At 41.2% G+C, this 19,434-nt stretch overlaps 1 protein-coding gene across 2 annotated transcripts in view; it reads left to right on the forward strand.

Moving 5' to 3' along the window:
• The window catches only part of NEDD9 (neural precursor cell expressed, developmentally down-regulated 9), a 74,354-nt gene that overhangs the window by 42,009 nt on the left and 12,911 nt on the right, over nt 1-19,434 (forward strand). For both annotated transcript variants that reach the window (XM_086740222.1, XM_086740221.1), the window contains exon 2: nt 8,764-9,204. In XM_086740222.1, the coding sequence (XP_086596348.1) occupies nt 8,764-9,204 (441 nt within the window). The remainder of the gene's footprint in view (nt 1-8,763; nt 9,205-19,434) is intronic.

The following is a 19,434-nucleotide window of genomic DNA, read 5'->3' on the forward strand; positions in this document are numbered from 1 at the left end:
AGTTGGTGACAATACTGAGGTGCTATGTCTACACAGCTATGGTTTTTTGACAATCAAATTGTGATTGTTTATCCAGAGCTGCATAGAGAAGGGTTAAATTCAGCAGGAGTTTTTTTTTAAGGAAACTTTGTCTGGAGAAGACTGCTCACAAATGCCAGAAAGCGGAAAACTGAGAACTCAAAACACACGTTTCAGGATTCTTTCTTTCCATCTTTTTTTTTTTTTTTTTTGTCCTTCTGCTCTGCTCCTTCAATTCTTAAGCATTCAACATCCAATCTCCTTTCATTAAGTTTTTAATTGCTTGCCTGAGGGAAAGAGGTTAGGTTTTCCATCTGCTTTTTGATTTTGATGTACTGTGGTTTAATCACAGTGAGATCATATTTACTCTAAGGCTATTGTTTGCATGCTTTTTTTTTTTTTTCCTTTTTTTTCTTTTTCCCCTGTTGATGTCACAGAAGGCACACAGCCCTCAGATTTGAAAGGGCCTTTTAAAGTCATGGAACTAGATCACACCCTTCCTTGGGTGGGGGGAAAGGAAACGGGTTACAAGGGTAAAACATATACAGAAAACTTTGTGAGTTAGGTGTGGTGGAATTTCCCAAAATATTAATAGAACTTCAAGGTAACTCAGGAGATATGGTTTGTGTTCCCAGAAAGAGCAAAGCAAATAGTGTTTCAGCACTCCTGTAAAACCCCAGGAACTCAAGAAAGTAAGATCAGTGGATCACTGCTCTGCTTCACTGTAAAAGTTACTATCACAAACCATATTGGTCATCTGTGACGGCTCCAAAAGAGGGTGGGTGGTCTGACAGAGCAGCAACAGTGTGCATTAATCTTAGGGGTGTTCCCCAGGGCTGAGTGAAAGAGCATTACCTCAGATAGGGCCTTTCCTAGTGTAGCTATGACCTGCTGTGTCTCACTGCCCAAGCTCCAAACAGAAGGTTGCTATGTGGTAAGAGGGAGTTGCCACTTCTGTTAAACTCCCCCTGCATCCTCACCGAGCACCTCAGAGGTTTTGTGCGATTCAAATTGTTTGTAATACTATATATCTGCCTTTCACTGCATCAGAAACAGAAGGGGTAAATCAACCCCTTATTTAACATCTAACCTAAAATTATGTTTCTATGATTACCTTTGTAATGCTTAGGAAAGCAGAGCAGCACCTTTGCACCTCACATCCCCCCTAACTAAAAGAAAGTAAAACTGGCCAAGCCAATAACTAGAACTTAATCAAGAGATAAAAGAATATCATCTGAACAAACAAACAAAACCTAGTTTATCGTCCTTCTCGACAATGTAGAGTTATAATTTTGTTATTCTTAATGGATATGGAGCCAGAAAACTTTCAACTCTTTGTCCAGTTTAAAGTGTCAGGCATAGCAATAAGCTGATGCACTCTGTGCAGAACAATGAAGTATTTTATTCACACAGGCCAAAGCTTCAGTTAGGATCTCTTGCTCTAACCTTCATTTTTTTATTTCTCCTTTTTTTACTTCCTCTCCACCTTTTCTACCTCCTAATTCCTTCTTTTGGATTCACACGTTTGGATTCCTCACCGAGTTGCAGGTCCACCGCTGTGCCTCAGTTTCGCAAAGTACTTTACTGACTGCCCATAAAAAGACCTCAATACACAAATATCTCCTGTTTACTTAAAATGGAAGAGCTGTGCTGTAACAAAAACTGTTCTCAGACCAGAGAGCACTCAGTCTCTCACATCTTTACATTACTTATGAATCCCAGTCTTGGGTGAACTGATGGACCATGTCAGGATCTTCAGCAGGAGCGTGAAGTGCCTGGTCCCTAGTGGGTCTGCTCACTGCCTGCCTGCCACCCGTGCTGGGGGGAGCACCGTGCCTGCAAAAACTGACAGTGAATATATCCAGAGCAGGACAGCCATAATGCCTGCTTTGGTTTACCCAAGTATGCGCCAATAAGGAGAGAGTATTCCCATTTTTCACCCTTAACTTTCTGCATAACCAGTCGTGCTACAAAAAACCCACAGCCAGAGCAAACCCTGAAATCCAGGCCTCTTAGGCCAGACAGAGAAGCTGGGACAGCTTGGTAGAACACTGAAATAAGACATTTTCTCCCCTGCAGACCCAAGGTTTTCCACATCACAGCCTCCAGGCAGGTTGAAGTACTTGCATGTGACTGACAGCCTCTGTTCCAGAGAAGCATGCGACTCAACTGCACGGTTACTTAGGGTGGGTGAAGAGATGTCCTCCTTAAGGCTCTGCTCAGGCTGTTAACCTTGTAGCTCACTCTCTAATTATCTGCAAAATCAGCCTTCCAAATCTGTGTGTGGAAAACTGCCTTAATTTCCATCTAGCAGGACTTGCAATTATTTGGGCTAGCAACACTTGACCAGAAAAGTAAAAAAAAAAAAAAAAAAAAAAAAAAAAATCACACTTATTTTTTGGAAGAAGAAAGCAAGAGAATGCCTAAAAAGTGGAACTGTGGGCTTTGCCTGTAAGAATCAACTGAAACATTACTATGCTGAGCATTTGCAACCAGGCTCCCCCTTTTGTTGTGAGCTGTGAGCCAAGGAAGCTCACTGTTCCCAGAGCCAGCGGGCAGACCCACAGTCTGACCTGGATGCTGAGGACCTTTCAGAGTCCTCTTGCTGAAGCTGTGGTGACTGCAGCACCCCAGTAGCGCAGCGAGCTCTTTCATACGTCCTATAGTAGCACTTCCTGCCTCCTCTACATAGCTGTCGACTTAAGATAAAAAGTAAGTACCCACACACAGCTCCTTGCTGGCAATTAGCCGTTACAGGTCTGCATATGTCTGAGGGCTGTGACAGCCAAGCAGAAAGGTGCCATTTCGCAGCTCATTCCCCATGTCGGCGCCCACAGGAATATGTCTAAGAACATGCCAGTGCAGCTTTGTGTGTACCAGATACCGCCTTTGCTGTTCACACTGCCTTCTTCCAGGTTTGAGGAGACCAGCAAGAGACATTTTCCAAGGCTGAATGTCTTATTCTGTGACCACTGTCAACTTGTATTAACTAGCCTTCATGAAAAGTTGCTTATTGTAGACAGAACTGTTAGCTACTGTGCTTCAATAGTTTCTTTCCTTGCAAACACAGCACAATACATTCTTTATTTCAGGGGCAGTGATAGTGAGAAATAGAAAAGGAGATGTGAGCTAAAAAGCACTGATATTAAACCACCCAAACGCTCTTGCATGGAAGCCCTTTTGTCAGAAGGCAAACAGAGCCTGAACTTCCCTCTCTTCTACCAGTACTGCTTATACTCAAACTATTTCTCTCAGAATAAAACTCAGCTCTTTACTGGATCTTCCGATCAGTTCTTAAGCCTCACAGGCAAATCATCACTATTAGGCCTATTATAACCGCAAGGGTAAATAAATCCTTAAGCTTAGTTTGGAACAGCAATGATTCACTTTAAAGAAATCTAAAGTGAAAAAAAGGGGTAATGAAAACCAAAAGGAGGCAGGGGAATCTGTATAAGAATATGATGTGATGGATAATTAAAAGTGATTCAACCAAAATGAGGCTCTTGGTTTGTGCGTAGGCACTCCTTTGGGGTGTCTCCCCCCAAACTTTCCTTCCTTTGTTCCTCTCTTCCTTCCTTCTCCTGAGCTAGCTAAACATAGAAGAGAAGCTGTTTCGCATTTTAAGAAACAGTTTGGCCAATAATAGAAAAACAGAAGTCCCACCCCTTTTCAGTTAAGAGCAGAGGTGATTTCCCTGGTTCTATTTTCACATAAGCTCTACACATAGGAAGCAATATTTAAAAACAACACAAAGCAGAACAAAACAATACGCCCCACCAGCCAAGCACAGAGCAGGGATCAGTATCCACAAGCCTGCATGCTCTGGAACATCTTCATATTGCACCTCTGGGGGAAGCAACTGAGCTTTTTGGAGCTCATGGCTGGTTGAACCTTTTCCTTGAGCGTTCATTCATTACAGAGCTGCCAGAGGAGTCAATTCAGCAGCCCTGCACTAGGAGCTTGGCACTGTGACACTCAGCCCTTAAAGAGTCCATTGTCTTTAATCTTATAGCTTGTTATTTATTATTCCTGTGTTTGCTTCCATGGCTGTGGGCACCTCACACACTCTTGTTACCCATGTCACTGGGTGTGTTTACTCTAACAGAAAAAGTAGATGTTTCTACCACTCTCTTTAACTCTTGCCTCTTTGCTTTTCTAACACTCAGCCTCATCGACAAACAGCCTTTTCATCCTCCAAGCCACAAATTACAGAATTCTATCAGTTCCCTTCACTGCAGGGAAGGCCAACCAAAACAGATCATACTTTTCAAAGTATTTTCATGCATCTTTATTCAGCTGCAGGCGTGTTAACCATCAATTGCAGCTGGTAAAGGAGAGAGGAGACACCTTTGACTGTTCTGTAATACACCTCAATTATGGATCTGAATCTAGAAAAGTAGTTTACAGAGTCTTATTTTTTTGTTGTTTTGCTTCAGGTTCTCCAAGTAGAACAGCTAGGCAGCTTTCAGGGCAGCATCTTTTGGTCTTCGTCAGGTTTTACTAGGACAGGCATCGTGGACACAAAAGAAAGAAAAATCTAAGGTGTGCAGAGAACATGAATTACGCCTTTCTGGGGTTTATCCAATGGACTTGCAACTGGCATTAAATGAAAATTCAGATAGAAGCTTCAAATCCTAGGTTCACTTTGCCTAGAGAAAGCTTGAAAGCTTTGCTTTTGTCTCAACCAATGTAGAAAGTTGGGACCATGGGCACTGTAACCTGTGTTTAATCTAAAGAATATCCATTTCAGTTTTAGTTCTTTTAGACAGAGTTTCTGACAGAAGGCGTCAACTAAGTCTGCCAAGCCTTTTCCTGCAGCACGTTCCAGCTGAAATCCCCAGGCAGCAGTCATTAGGGTCGGGCTCCCTTTTGCTTTGACCTGCTGATGACTAGGGTAGCACTTTATTGAACAGCAGACTGAAAAACTTCCTTTTTCTCAGTGATTTTACAGAAGATGCTTTCTACTGTACTCAAGAGTCCAAGGTTAAGAGGAATTTAAGCTTTTTGAGAACAAATGGGGTTTTTTTTTATTTTGCTTGTACAGAGTATTAACACAGTGGGGGCCTGGCCCTGGCGTCAACTTCCGGACATCCCCGTATTACTAGCAAGGCTTGAGGATACAAAAGCTGAACTGAGTCCTTCCAGTCAACAGTTAGTCGTAGAGGAGAACTCATTCATTGAAGTATGGCTGTGGTAATACAGAGGGTTCAGCAGAACAGAGCTGTATATGGACTTCAGGTACTTTCAGATTTTGAGGAGAGCACCACTGCACTTTTTGTGGCTAATTTAATTGGACCAAAGGATAGCAACAGAGACTTCCAACCTTAAATCTTATTAAAAGAAGGTAGTAGCTGCCCGTATGTTCATTTTATGAAGCGCAGATGGTTTCCATGGCAAACCAAGATTTTTTCCCTCTCTAGGGTCAGATTTGTTCCAATGTTCTATAATTTTTTACGATGCGAGTTATAGAACACTGAACAGGTTGCCCAGAAAGGTGGTGGAGGCCCCATCCGTGGAAACGTTCAAGGCCAGGCTGGATGAGGCTCTGAGCAACCTGATCTAGTCAGGGATGTCCCTGCTCCTTGCAGAAGGGTTGGACTAGATGACCTTTGAAAGTCCCTTCCAACCCTAACCATTCTATGATTCTATGATCATTTCTCCTCTACTCTTACAGACCTTGCATTTTTAGTTCTGAATCTGTTGCCCTCTTCTTTTATTTTGGAGGAATATTTTGCCTGCTTTGCTGTTCTATCAGTGACTGATGCCGGTAGCATGGCTCTTGGCTATTTAAAAAGCCTTAGGGAAATTGCTGTGAAGCAAGTGGCAACCAATTAGTATAATTCACATGCTGTTTGCAGCAAAGAAGTTCTTGAAGCACATCCAGAAAGTATTAACATGAGGCATGCCAGGTGGTGAGAAGGTCACTGGGACAGAGATAATAAGCAACTGGAAGAACAAAATTCACATGGGAACTTTTATCTGCTCTAATTCTACCACCATTCCAGCTTTTTTTCTGAGAATTGCTTTGCTGTAGAAGCTAATCAGGCTTTTCAAATACCTTTAATCACCAAAGGATAGAAGAATAAGCATTTTTCATTGATTTAGCCTGCTTGTTTTGTGCCCTCCCTGTAATTGTCCTCCTTCTTTAAACAACATCCTCTGCAAAAGTCTCCTTTAAATAGTCAGTTACACAGCCTGAGCTAGTCGTGTCAGTAGATTTTGCCTGTGAAGATGCATTAGAAAGAAATGTAGAAAGATAAGAAATTAACTTGAATATTCAGACTAGACAGGAGCTTTTCTTTCCCGAGCTCCCTGGGCTCAGCTGAGCAGCCAGATCAATGCAAGCAAGAGCATAGATGTAGTGTTCAAGAACAGACCACTGGATTTGACCATGCTAAAGAATAGTTTTACAGTTCTGCCAAGGCACAGACAAAATTGCTCCCTGCTTTATCTCTATTTGCATTTCTTAGTGTTGTTGACTGATGAGCTGAGTAGACATACTTCAGAGAGAATGGTGGGCTGCAGTGCTGCTGTTTACATGGGAGTTCAAAATGGCAGTCCAGCTTTTCCAAGCCAAAGCTTAATTTATACTGACCTCACTAATGATGCTGATGAAAGGCAAAGCCAGTGTTTCTCATATGTTTGAAAGCTGATCCCCCATTCAGAGAAGAGAAAACTGATCTCTTGCACCCTTTTTCAACACCATGTCTTGGGAAAAGCATATTCATCTACCTTTTATGTGACATCTGAGCTTCTCCTTTCTCCATCCACCAGTCAGCTCTTCATACAACCTCCTGGCTGTATGCTACACTTAAGAAGAGTTGAACTGACCAAGGTCAAATAGAAGTCTGCTGTCTTGATGAAGCACAAAGATGATGGGAAAACATCCATGTGTGCCCATGAGAAAAGATAATAAGTAGAGGATTACAAAAAATAAGTTTTGATATGTCCAAGAAGGAGGATAGATATGACAGATAAACCCCCTGAACTGTGCTTGACACGGTCCCTTTAACAGAGGGAAGATAAATCTTCAAGGCAGCTACACATCCTATCTTACAGCAGATTAGCACCATTTCAGTTTGTGTACTACATCAAAATACTTCAGCTAGAACACTTCAGATCCAGGGCTCCTTATATTTTTTTTAAATGCTTTATTATAAAGCACTTTATAACAGACTTACAATTATAAATTACTTTATAACAGACTCTCCTGACTACCTTCACTGAAAAGCAGGCAGGCATGGAGTAGTTGTTGCCAGCACATTTGGAAACATCACCAGAGCCAAAAAATTAAATGTTCACGGCCTTTGTGAGGAGTCCAAGAATGTCAGTACAGTCAGCCTGCCCACTTTCCATTGAATACCTAAGCTTGGCTGATTATTCAGAACTGGATGTGCCATACAGGCCTGCAAAGAAAGAGGAAGGGGAACGGGTTCAACTCGTGAGAGGAGATGGTACTTGTTAGTAACACATCTGTACCTCGCAGACCACAGTCTTATATTGACTCAGAATTGCCTTAAAACTTCTTAGCAGAGGTACTGCTGGTAGCATAGCTACAACAAAGCAGAGGTCAGGGCAAGCTGCAAAGCCTGCCTGAAGCACTAGGCGAGTGCTCGGGAGTCAACCTGTGTGAAGTTCTCTATATTAACGTTACTGCTCCGCTTGATGTCATCAAGCAAAATGCATATAAGAATGCTTAAACTATGTTGACATAAGTCAAAGACACTCCTTGGTTGCCCTTAGACTCCTCTTAAAAGAGGATGCACTCTATTGTAATACTTGTTACCTAAATTCTTACACTCGGACATAAGGATGGGCCCACATAGATTAGTACAGCTTTCCCAATTGCAAAGGCACGACTCCAGCTGGAGCCAGTGGGCACATTATTTTTTAAATAACGTTCTCTTCACGCTCTTTCTGCAGAGAGTGGGACTCATGGTTCCCCAAAGGAACCATGTCCTTTGAGGTTCGTTTTTTTGGTGGTGGTGGTTTTGAGGCAGCGAGGGGAGGAAGCATGTTGCCTATTAAGCTAGTGTTATGCTGCACTGTGCCATAGAAAGACTAAGAAGGCACAGACCTACCGAAGTAAGCATCATAGTTCAGAAACTGTGACATTTTGTCAATTTGTATTTTAGGCTGGTTTTTCTCATCAGGTGGTCTACAGATCCCTGACTTCAAGGAGCCTGCAGGTGACAGCTAAGAAAAGCCAGCCCACTGTCTTTGCACTAATAGGATCTGCATCTCTACTGGAAAGTGGTTTTGGATCCTGCAAATCTAAAAATGTTTGGAAACAACTGTTCTGGATTATGTCCCTAAGAGTCTTGTTCAAGTTTTATTTTAAATATCAGACAGATAGCTGTAGCAGTACACTGAGCACATTAGCAGGGAAATCAATGTCAAGAGATGAAGGTACAAGCCCCCAGTCACAGGAAGAGCATCTCAATGCCAGTAGCAGAACTCTCCTAACTTCTGTCCAGGTGAATAGACCATACAAAGAGCTTCCATCTGACCTAGTGTTACTGGAAAAGCTCTCACTAGCAGTGTTGCTAATGCATAAGCGTCTCATTTCTCCAAACTGGGACAAAGGAATCCCGTGCTGCATTGTTTTATGTGTTATTTTGATTTCCTGCACACTTATTTTTCAAATTCATTTTTGTTTTCTCTCCATGTAGAACGTGCTTGAAGTTTTAAGAAAAATGTTAGCTTGTTTGTTCATTTGTTTTTCTTGCCCTTCTTTGTCCGCAGAATCTTATGGCAAGAGCCCTGTATGACAATGTCCCCGAATGTGCTGAAGAGTTGGCCTTCCGCAAAGGAGACATTTTGACAGTCATAGAACAGAACACTGAAGGTCTTGAAGGATGGTGGCTCTGCTCCTTACACGGTCGGCAAGGCATCGTTCCAGGCAACCGTGTGAAACTCCTGATAGGTCCAGTGGTACAGGACAGTCCTTCTGGCCAGGATATGTCCAGTTCAGGACTTATGCATCAATCCTTCAACCAGCAAAAAATCTACCAAGTGCCAAGCTCACATGCCTCAGCACGGGACCCTGTCTACCAAGTGCCACCTTCTCATCTGAATCAGGGTATTTACCAAATACCCACTGGTCATGGTCTAGTAGGACAAGATATTTACCAAGTGCCACCCTCCATGCAGAGATGTATTGATGGTCCAGCTTTGACTAACAAGGTGAGTGCATTTGCTTTCATGTTGTAGCTCCAAAGCAGGTCACTTCTGCTGACCACCAGTGAAGTGGTTAATGCCTAGTAATAGCCTGTGGAATTCATATATATATTTGTCCATCCTATATCTTAACTATGTAAAGTTACAGCAGTAACTTCACTGCTGTGGGAGGAAAAGAAAGGCCCAGTTCTTAACAGCTTGCTTAATTTGCAACTGAGATACACAGTAGAGCATTTTAGAGCTGTGCTACTGCAGCTGCAAAAGATGAGGGGAAAGTATGTGATCTTGTGTCTGCACAGGCTCCCCAGGGAGCCTGAAGCACATCTGGCCTATGGCACTCTCATGTTATATGCTCAAATAAGAGCTGCTGCGGTAAGATTAACTCTCCCACAAATTAATGAACAGTTACATCATCTGCCCAAGTAACTTTTGCTTAATTAAAAATGATATACTGTCTTGCTGCAGAAGTCCCAATGGGTCTAAACTACAAAGAGAAAGCAATGATTGATGAGACAAGGCCATACTTGGATAAGTGAGGGAGCAAGAGGACAACGATAGTGAGGGATGTTTTAATACTGAACCTAAAGCTTATACGAGTGCACTTGATGTTTATCTACAGCTAAATTTCTTGATTGAAAGTGGGAGCTGCAACAGCTCCATAGTGCAGCCATTGTTGTAGCAGCTTCAGTGAGAGGCATTGCATTATGTGGGTCTCCCCTTATTCCTACTGTCCCTCTCTCAGGCTCTCCCCATCTTCTGTCGCTCCCTCTTTTTACCTTCACAGGGCACTTGCCAGGTACCTTGGTGGCACACAGTGCCGGGTAACCTGGTGGCTGAAAAGGGTTAGAGAAGGTACCCAAGGGAGGAAGGAGATTCTCCTGGTCTTCCAGACCCTTTATTTCCAAGCCAAAAAGAAGTTACTACAGTCCCCTCATTCCCAGCTCAACAGCTCCAGCTATTAGCATCCTCCTCCCCTTCAGAGCTTAAAGCACGGTATTTGTATTGAAGTTACGTGAGCAGATGATTTCTCTGTCAGGAAGTTCCCGACTGGTTTAAACTTTCATCTCCTAATTTAAATTGGCAAGGCAGTCTGTTTTGGGTTTTTCCCCCACCTCACCCCCAGCTCAGCCTTTGGAAGAAGTCTTCTAACCCTTTTATTTCCTTGTTATAGTTTCATTTTCTTTGATAAGAATAAATGGATTTTTTTCCATCTGAGCAAGAGAAAAAGATCTGTGAAATCATTCCAAGTCAAGTCATAAAGAGGTTTGTTCAGCTTTTCCACAATTATGCTTTGTAGGGTGTGCAGGAAGATGAAATGAGAAAATTGCACTTGCTGCACAGGTAAAGATAGAATCTTTGTTGGAGGAATTGTGTGGGTTTTCTTGAGAAATCTCACATCTTTTATCTCCTTTTCTCCTTTCCCTATAGACTAGATAGAGTGAAATTTTTTCAGGGACAGTACAGTTTACCTGTCCGCTGTAGCATTTAGATACCCTCCAAGCGAGTTGGTGAACACCTGGTAAATAGCCTATTGACGTGACACCACAGAAGAGATCATATTTTAGTGTATGTCTGCATGACACATTACAGCGCTATGCAGAGATGCCTCAGCTACCCAGCTTGGGCCACAGACGATGCACCATGCTGCAGAGCTGCACTGAAGCCTATTGGGAAACCCAGGATATTAGCTTGGAATAAGCGCTATGTACTTTACCCTTAGGACCTGACCTGCCAAAATGACCATTAGCACAGTTAATTAGCATAATACAGGGGTGTGTGTACTCTACACACTGTAAGCCTGAAAGGAATAAATTCTCCAACTGGACGCAAAGTCTCTTCTCCCTCCCTCCACCATCTCCAGCTCCACTGGAACCAATAGGACTTTCTGCATAAAGCTGGTTGCTACAGGGACTGTGATAAAACCCTAGATACACTGAGAAAATTAAAACAAAGATTTCAGTTACGTGTAGACTTCTCTATGAGATGCAAAAATCAGAGGCACTAAAGCACCTGCTTTCTCTAAGTTTCTGCCCAGAAATTTTTCAGCAAGTTTAAATATGCATTTTTCTGAATTCAAGTCATCTTGTTTAGAAAATTAAGACCATTTATTTGGCTGACTTATAACTTGTTTAATTTAATTCCTTGCAACCTATGAAAGGTCAACTATGCTGCAGAAAAACAAATGGCTATGCTGCCAACTGTAGAATAAACTGAAGACGCACATTTATAAGGCATTTTACCTTCAGCAAAGTAGCTACTGACCTGCTTAGCACTAACCAATTCTTGTTACTTAGGATAGGATTGCTTTAATCCTGATTTTAAATTTATTTAACCCAAGAGCCCTGAGACTCGGTATTCACTGTGTAGTAGCGGGAAGGTTGCTGGATGGCAAGCCTCATGGCACTGTCCTGCTTTGATCGGAGGCAGACATGTCTCTGATCCCTTGGAATTGCTCAGTTCTACACTGAAAAGAGCCCATTGGGATTGAACCATGACAGACAGGAGAGAGCTGCGGGGTCATTAGTAATGGAAGAGTCTGAGGTAAAACGTGCTCCCCCTAACCTTGCAAAAACTGATTTTTTACTGCTACAACTGCAACTATCTGCTAATGCCTTTGTGAAAGAAAAGCCTAATTAAGGGGAAGCACTTTAGCACTTGTCTCCTTTGTCTGAGGAAACAGGCTGTCCTCCAAATCCTCCTCCTCTAGGGATCAGTAAAACCAATCCTTAGTATTAAGGAAAGCTGGAAGTCTTGAAGATTTGATTTTGACAGTCTTTACTTTGACTTCCAGAATGATGAATCTCTTTTCTCAGACTTGCAACACCTGCCCTAATGGATTAAGCGAGCCACTCTGCTTTGTTCCATCAGCAGAAACAGCTGGTTAGGAAGCTGTGCATTTTGGCAGTTTAAGGATATTAAAGGGTTTTGCTATGCGATCGTGCTGTATGTAAGCCTTCTCCGTTTTCATAGTAGTAGCTAGAGAAGACCATGTCCTCTAGACACTATTCTAAGCAGGACCAGCAGCAATTTCTATCCTATCCATTTCTATACACGTTTGCCTGTTTTCTCCGTGCAAATGTGTGGTTTGGCTGCCATACAAGTTTTACAGCCAAGGCTTAGGAACTGCTGTCAGGCAGAAATTGTCTAGCCTCAAGCAACAGTAAATCAACAGCAGGCATGTTATAAAGCTATGCTGAGGTAACGCATCTCGTTAGCCAGAAAGGCAAAGCAAGTCAAAAAGGAGTCCTGAGGCAGGTAATTATAGTGATTAATTGATTCTGGCCGAGCTGGTTGTTGACAACTGAGCTGTATCAGCTCCTTCTATCAAATAAAAATACCACCTTCTAAAGTGCACCCTACAAATGACAGATAATGAGGGATGGTTTAAAATTAGCCTTGGTCAGCCCCAAGCTTTTAGAGCTGTGCTGCAAGTTCAGTCACAAAACAGTTACACCCCTAAGTGTGAAGAGTGTCTGAGGACCATAAAGATACAAAATTCCTTCTTTCTGTCCTTTGCCTTCAAACTTATTCTCTTTTGCTGCAACCAGCAAAGAGAAGGAGCCTTCAGACAAATCTGATGTTCAGTAAACCTGGGTTTTATCCTTGCCACAGACTTCTGCATAGTCTTGAGTAGTGTTTTTGCACCTCAGCAATCTCATCTGCAAAATATGTGGGGTAATTATGAGGGAACTCATTCTGTACAGGCTGCTTTGAGAAGATCCTTTGGGAAAGGTGCTGTCAAAGCACAGTCTCTTTTGCATCTGTGATTAATCATTCGTTCACACATGAGCTTTAAACTAGGGAAAGCTACACTTAAAAAAAGACCACCACTGTAATTTAAACACTTCTGCTGTTCAGTGTTTCCCCTAACTGATCTGTTATGCTGTCCCTGCCATCCTGAAAATAGCATTGGCAAAAAAAATTAAGGGAAACATATCATGTTGGAACACAGTGTTGACAAATTCTGAAAGCTTTCTGTAGGAACCAGTAGCTTTCAGGAGAACTTTTGATCAAGAGAAGTCAGCACAAAACAGAATGTGAGGCAGATGCACCGCAGCTGTTCGAACAGGGATGAAGCTGCACTGCAGGGGTTACCGGCCCTGAACTACAGCTCCCACAAGTCATGGACAAACTCAGGCCAATAGAGATTAATGCTAACTTGGAACACATCAGCTTTTTTGTTTGTTGGTCTGTTTGAACTAGAACTTTACAGTTCCGGAAACACTGATATTTATCCACCTTTTAAAAGTGGATAAAGCCGAATAGGGAAGGAACTCGTATTCACACGTCAACATCCCTGGCCTATTTCCCAGTATAAACATGCTCTTGACAGATCAAGGGTTTCACACCCTGCCATCCTGTGATCTCCACCTTCTTCAAGAGTTTACTGCCTTCAGCGGGAGGTTTGAGTAAACCACAGCTAAAGGAGTCCTTGGTCTTTATTTCTGTTAGAGTCATATTGGTTCAATCTATGAGAAAGTGGAAACATCACCCCGCAAGCAGCACCACCCTGACAGTTCTGGCACAGACTTCAGTAGCAGAAGCCAGTTAGCTACATTATGACGTTTTTCCTTCCAATTAAGCAAGTACTGTCTTAGCAGGGAGGAAGCAAGCAGCTGCATATAACGTTTGTTCCAGGAAAAAAAAGCCTACCTTTACATTATCTTTCTTCTTGCCTGTTTTCACATTTATGAAGTAAGAAGAGACATACATTAAGCATAGTAAAGAGTTGTGTGGCAGATATATTTTGTCATCAAAAAGAATGGGAGCATAGTATTTTATAGTTTGTTGGAAAAATGTATTTACATTCCAAGATAGAATAACGTCCCCGTTTACCCTCAAGTCTGAAATACCACAGCTTCCTGTGATATGGTTTACTTAAATGACCCAGTAATCTTAAAGTCCCTGTTTTCATCTGCTTTCACATTACAAGTTCTACTTTGGGGATTTGTATCCCTCGTAACAAAACATTGCTTCAGGGTTAAAAGTGCTGAACACACAGCAAATTTGCTGAGTGCAGCAGAAATGGTAACACATACCTCAACACTCAGTGCTCCCTTTCACAAAGTGCGCTCTAAAGGATGAAATTCTCTCAAATTAAATACAAACTCAATGGTAAAAACAGCACACAGCCTTTTCCTTAGACTTGAGAGTTTCACTTGTGACTTTCCCAGTGACATTAATAGGAGAAAAGCCATTTTACTGATAAAAAGCCTGTGCAGTTAATCTATCCTCAGTAGTCTCCATGAAAACCACTGAGTGAAGAAACCTTCATCTGCAAGTCAAAGTAAGCAGTAGTTAGTCACTGGTGTGATTTGTAGAGAAGTATTTTAAGAAAAAGACTGCATTTTATTAGGCTGAACAAACATATGAGCTCAACATTACTCCCTGTTTCTCCCCAAGTGCCAGGCTCTTTTTAATCAGTTCTATTTGTAGACCAGAGGCTTGCATTTTTTCCCTGTAGTATCAGAAAAAAGGCCAGTTCTGCGATCTCATCCAGCAGCTGAGGTCCCTAGGGATGCAAATCTGCCTGTATTGGCACAAGTGCAGGATCAAACTTTAGCTGAAAATAAATAAATAAATAAATAAATAAATAAATAAATGCAAGCTTATTGGCTCTTTCTTGGTGGTTAGAAGCCTTTGGTTACATCTGAAAACACACTAACCAAATACTAAATTTGGGTAATCTAAATTTCCCTGTCAGTCACTAACACCTAAGCACAGCAGTGGAGCCTTTTGCAAAAAAAAAATACAAGTGGAAAACTAATTATTTAAAAAATTATTCTCATCATAAAGAAGAAGTGTGATTTCTGGAGATAGGAAATGGATATATGAAGACTGGTCTCTGATAGTCAGAAAACATAGTTCTGTTGAAATCTAGAGGCTTTACAGGGGTTCAGTGATTTTGTAGATGTTTTATTTTGGAGGAAGACTGATTAGCATCAGAATATCATCATTCCACATGTCTGGCATGAAAGGTTTCCATTTTTCTTTTTTAAATAGCAGTGTTAATATTGCATCAGTTTGGGGGGTTTTTTTTAATAATCTAATTAAGCTTTCTCCCAAAACAGATTGTTAAAACGGAATCAAAGTGAAATTAATGTAGTTAAGTTCTTAGGAGACATAAACCTTCTGTAAGACAGTCCATTGCTAATCTTTAAAAACACAAACATATTCCCATTGCGTCTTATCATAGCAACCTTTTTATGTGCACAATCAGCCCTGACTGAGGTCTGGTATCATTATTATATAGATGCAACAGATGATTAAGGATGGAGTTTATATCTGTTTAAAAGGTGTCTATACCTTCCATAAACTTGCCAAAACAAACTATGTTAACCTAAACAGCAGTTAATAGGAGCACTTGTCTGTACAGCTGCCTTGAGAAACCAATACAAAAATGGAGCCAGAATATCGCTTGTGAGCCAGAGAACCTCTACAAATTAGATTAAATTGAGGTTCTTCCTCATGAAATATTTTCTTTGTCTGCTTCTCTAAGAGCAACATGGTTCCCAGCTTAAATTATTGCAGGACACTTGCATTGCTTCTGCCCAAGTGTACCTTCAAGAGCACTCTTGTAGAATTTAAACTCTTGGGCAATGCCTCATCTCCACCCATTTTTTCACCCACTGGGAAATGCCAATTCACCAAAACTGAAACTGGTGACAGGGAAGGATCTGTTCTGAGAAATGTCTTAGAGGAAGAAAGAAAATATTTGAAGGGAAACAAGAAGTCATGGAAATACCCTACTTCAGCAATTCCTGAATGAATTTTTTTTTTTTCCCCCCTCCAACTTTCCATCTAGAAATTCAATATAGGACAGGAGAAAGAACAGAAATAAGATGAGGCTCCTCAAAAGAATTAAAACTAGTTGTTTGGACTGAACCAAACTGATTTCTTGTTTGTGAACCTTTAGGATTTCATGTCATTCACAACAGTACAACAGTAAGACCACTGTCTGCCCTACCTGTCCCAGCACCTCATCTTCTCATCCTTTTTCTTCATTTCCTCTCCTCCTCCGAACCTGCCCTAAATTTAGGCTTCTGGTTTTGCCACAAGACATAGTATTACCAGCATAGAAAACAAGTGTATATTTGCCAAATGGTTCTTCACGTGACAACCTTTTCACAATGGGAAGACTAGACACTGAGATGCCAAAGCAAGACGCTGCTTTTAGTGTTTATCGTAGGCGAGATACCAAAATGCCGAGATGCTGAACTTAGTCACGCATTCCTCATTAATCAGAGCTGCAGCTCAAATTTAATCACAGGTTTCCAGAGAATGCTTTATCAGATAAATGTGTTTCTCCACTAGGACGTATCACATGGCAATCTGGGGATTTTATTTCTCTCTAAGATCCATCCACATACATTTATTTCAGAGTGCATGCCTGTTCTGTCACCAGTACTGTAATGTGTCAGCGCTTTAGCCCTGTTGGCCAACACATGCAGAAATGGTGATGTCACTGTCTGTCTAAAAATGAGTAATTGTCATGGAGACGACGATGGTAAAACTCTTAGCGTAAATAGTGGACAAGTATCTTCTTTCACATTTCTCTTAAAAATGCTGATAATTTAATAATAATGAGTATGTTTTGTTCATCTCTTGTTCTCCTCCTCTCAAAAAATGGGACATCCTGAGAAGTGTGGTTTGACTCTTTTTAATGACATTTTGTAAGCAAGAATGACTCCACCAGAAGCTAGGAAATACCCCTTCCCAGTCAGACTTGCAGTTGAAGGCCAGCCAGCACCAAGCCTGTTCCACTGAAGCAAGCAGAAATGTTGCTTATAACACAACTGGCAGAAAGCCATAGAGTGATGTGAGAGAGAGCAGTATCAAGTCATGAAAGCATCATTAAAATGAAGAAAAAAAGCAAGAAAATCTTGTCAGTAACAAAATTGTTGAGCTTTTCTTTATGCCTTGAACTGCTCATTTGGTAAGGTCTGTAGGGAGATAGCCCTTTGTGGTCTGCGTTAAGTTTGTAATCAACACCAGTAGCAAGCAAAAGTTCAAGGCTGTAACCCAAAGCTACAGCTGATGCAAGTCAGCATCATTCCACTACACTTAATATATCATTTTATGCTAATTGCAGCTTAAGTAACTCCATAGATTCTCTACATGGTGAAACACTGGCGCAGGTTGCCCAGAGAGGTGGTGGATACCCCATCCCTGGAAACATTCAAGGCCAGGTTGGATGGGGCTCTGAGCAACCTGATCTGGTTGAAGGTGTCCCTGCTTCTTGCAAGGGGGTTGGACTAGATGGCCTTTGAAGGTCCCTTCCAAGCCTAACCATTCTATGATTCTATGTTCTAATTTTTTTTTTTAAAGTTGTTTGGAAAGACAATAAACCTGGACTTTACATTTAGGAAAAATACAAAACTGAAAAATAGTGTAATGAACCTGCTTTTGTGTGCTGGTTAATGAAAATGGTCACACCAGATGTTGACAAGTCAGGATTAGGCTGACTTTTTAGGTTGCAAAGCAGTTGGCTATACCTGTATCACCAACAGTTGAGGGTTTTAATCAAAGCCAGCTCATGATTTCAGATTTTTTATTTTAAATTAGTTTCACAACTTGTGCTCTACATCTTCAAGAGTCACAACCCAAAACTTGCATAAATCTGGTTGAAATAATATGACTTCAAAAGGAAAAAAAAGTGTTAACACTCACTTTCACTACTTATTGTTATTTGCATTACAATACCATGGGGGCATTTTTTAAGACTGGGTATCTACTGGTGAGGCACTTCATAGCCACATTTAAAAGTTTCTGTTCAAATCCCTGAGCCTGCGAAGTTAAGTGTTTTTAATGTCACACACGATCAGTCAGTGACATCTGGACGTGCTTGAGCCCTCAGAGCATGTACAGTTGCAGCAGAACAGCAGATCTTCATAGGTATAGGTCTTGGACAACAAATGGATGTAAAGCGTAGGAGAAAATAAGGGGATATTTTGAAGATAGAAGCAACATCAAAAACTAAATCAGTTCTGTATAGGGTAGTATATATCATGTATCCTTATCTTCACACGTCTTGAATCTTACTTCTCAGAAAATCCACTGGGGAACATTCGATCAAAGACAAGTGCGAGTGTCACTATGTGTGTTGATACCGCATTTCTTTCTGCAACGCAGTAGAGCTGATAACTCACTCAGCCCAGGACAGAAAATACAGCAGTTTCTGTTGATTTCCTCTTGCCTTACAGAAATGTTTGGGCTCATAGCACTAGAAACAACTCATAGTTGCAATTACAAGCCTGTTGCATTAGAAGAAATACCTCTATAGGCTTTCTCTGCTCCCTTTCAGCTTGTGAGCCCGGATCAAAAGCTCTCCAATTGTTCAGTCTTGGCAGTAAATACTCTACTAAAGCATTTTATAGTGGCTCGATGTTTATACATTATTTAGGTTAAAATATAATTTGATAATCCTAAGACCTATAGCAATTTACAAAAGCAAACATCTGCAAGAGTGAGTACTTAGCACATGTGAAAATGAAACCTTTACTCACTGACAGCTGGGAAACACATTGTATGTCATCATATATAGCAAGTAAGTCAAGGCTACTGCTTCATAAAAATGTTTTTTTTTCTCTTTTTTTTACAGCAGACAATACTGAGTGATACAATAATACTGCTGTCAGGAAATTCATTATCAGTCACTGGAAATCTTAATGCAGCTTGCAGAAGACAAGAGAGGAAACACTACGTGCTTTCTGTAAAAAGGACAGAGTTTTAGCCAGCTAGCCAGGTTCTTTCAAATACCCAGATTACCTTAGAGACTTTTTTCTTTAACAAAACCTTCTTGCTGTTCAACTTAGCCACAGAACCTTTCTGCAAGAAAAAACATTTAAGGAGACACGCATGGCTTTCTAAGTAGATGCAGCAAAGAAAGTAGGGATTAGGCTTTTTCCCCAAATTCTCTCTCTCTTGTAATTTCCCCATATTCTCTTTGGCTATTTCATTCTCCTTACAAGCCTAAGCTAAGAGGCTTAGGAACCGAATTTCAAAAACTAGGGTTTTGTGTTAAATTTACAGAAATACTTTACAACAGAAAACAAACATGCTCCTTTTTTTCCTTTACTTACATTTTGATTCATTTTTCCTATGTCCAAGCTTTATAACAGCCCCATTTTGTGTACCACCACTTAGCCTCCTCCAGGGCAGAACTCTTCCTAGGGTAAGCTCCAGCTAATTTCAATAGATACAGGACTGACAGCTGAGATTGGCAGCAGTTAATGG

This window comes from Chlamydotis macqueenii, chromosome 2, assembly GCF_036417535.1.
Source record: "Chlamydotis macqueenii isolate bChlMac1 chromosome 2, bChlMac1.mat, whole genome shotgun sequence".
NCBI lineage: Eukaryota > Metazoa > Chordata > Aves > Otidiformes > Otididae > Chlamydotis > Chlamydotis macqueenii.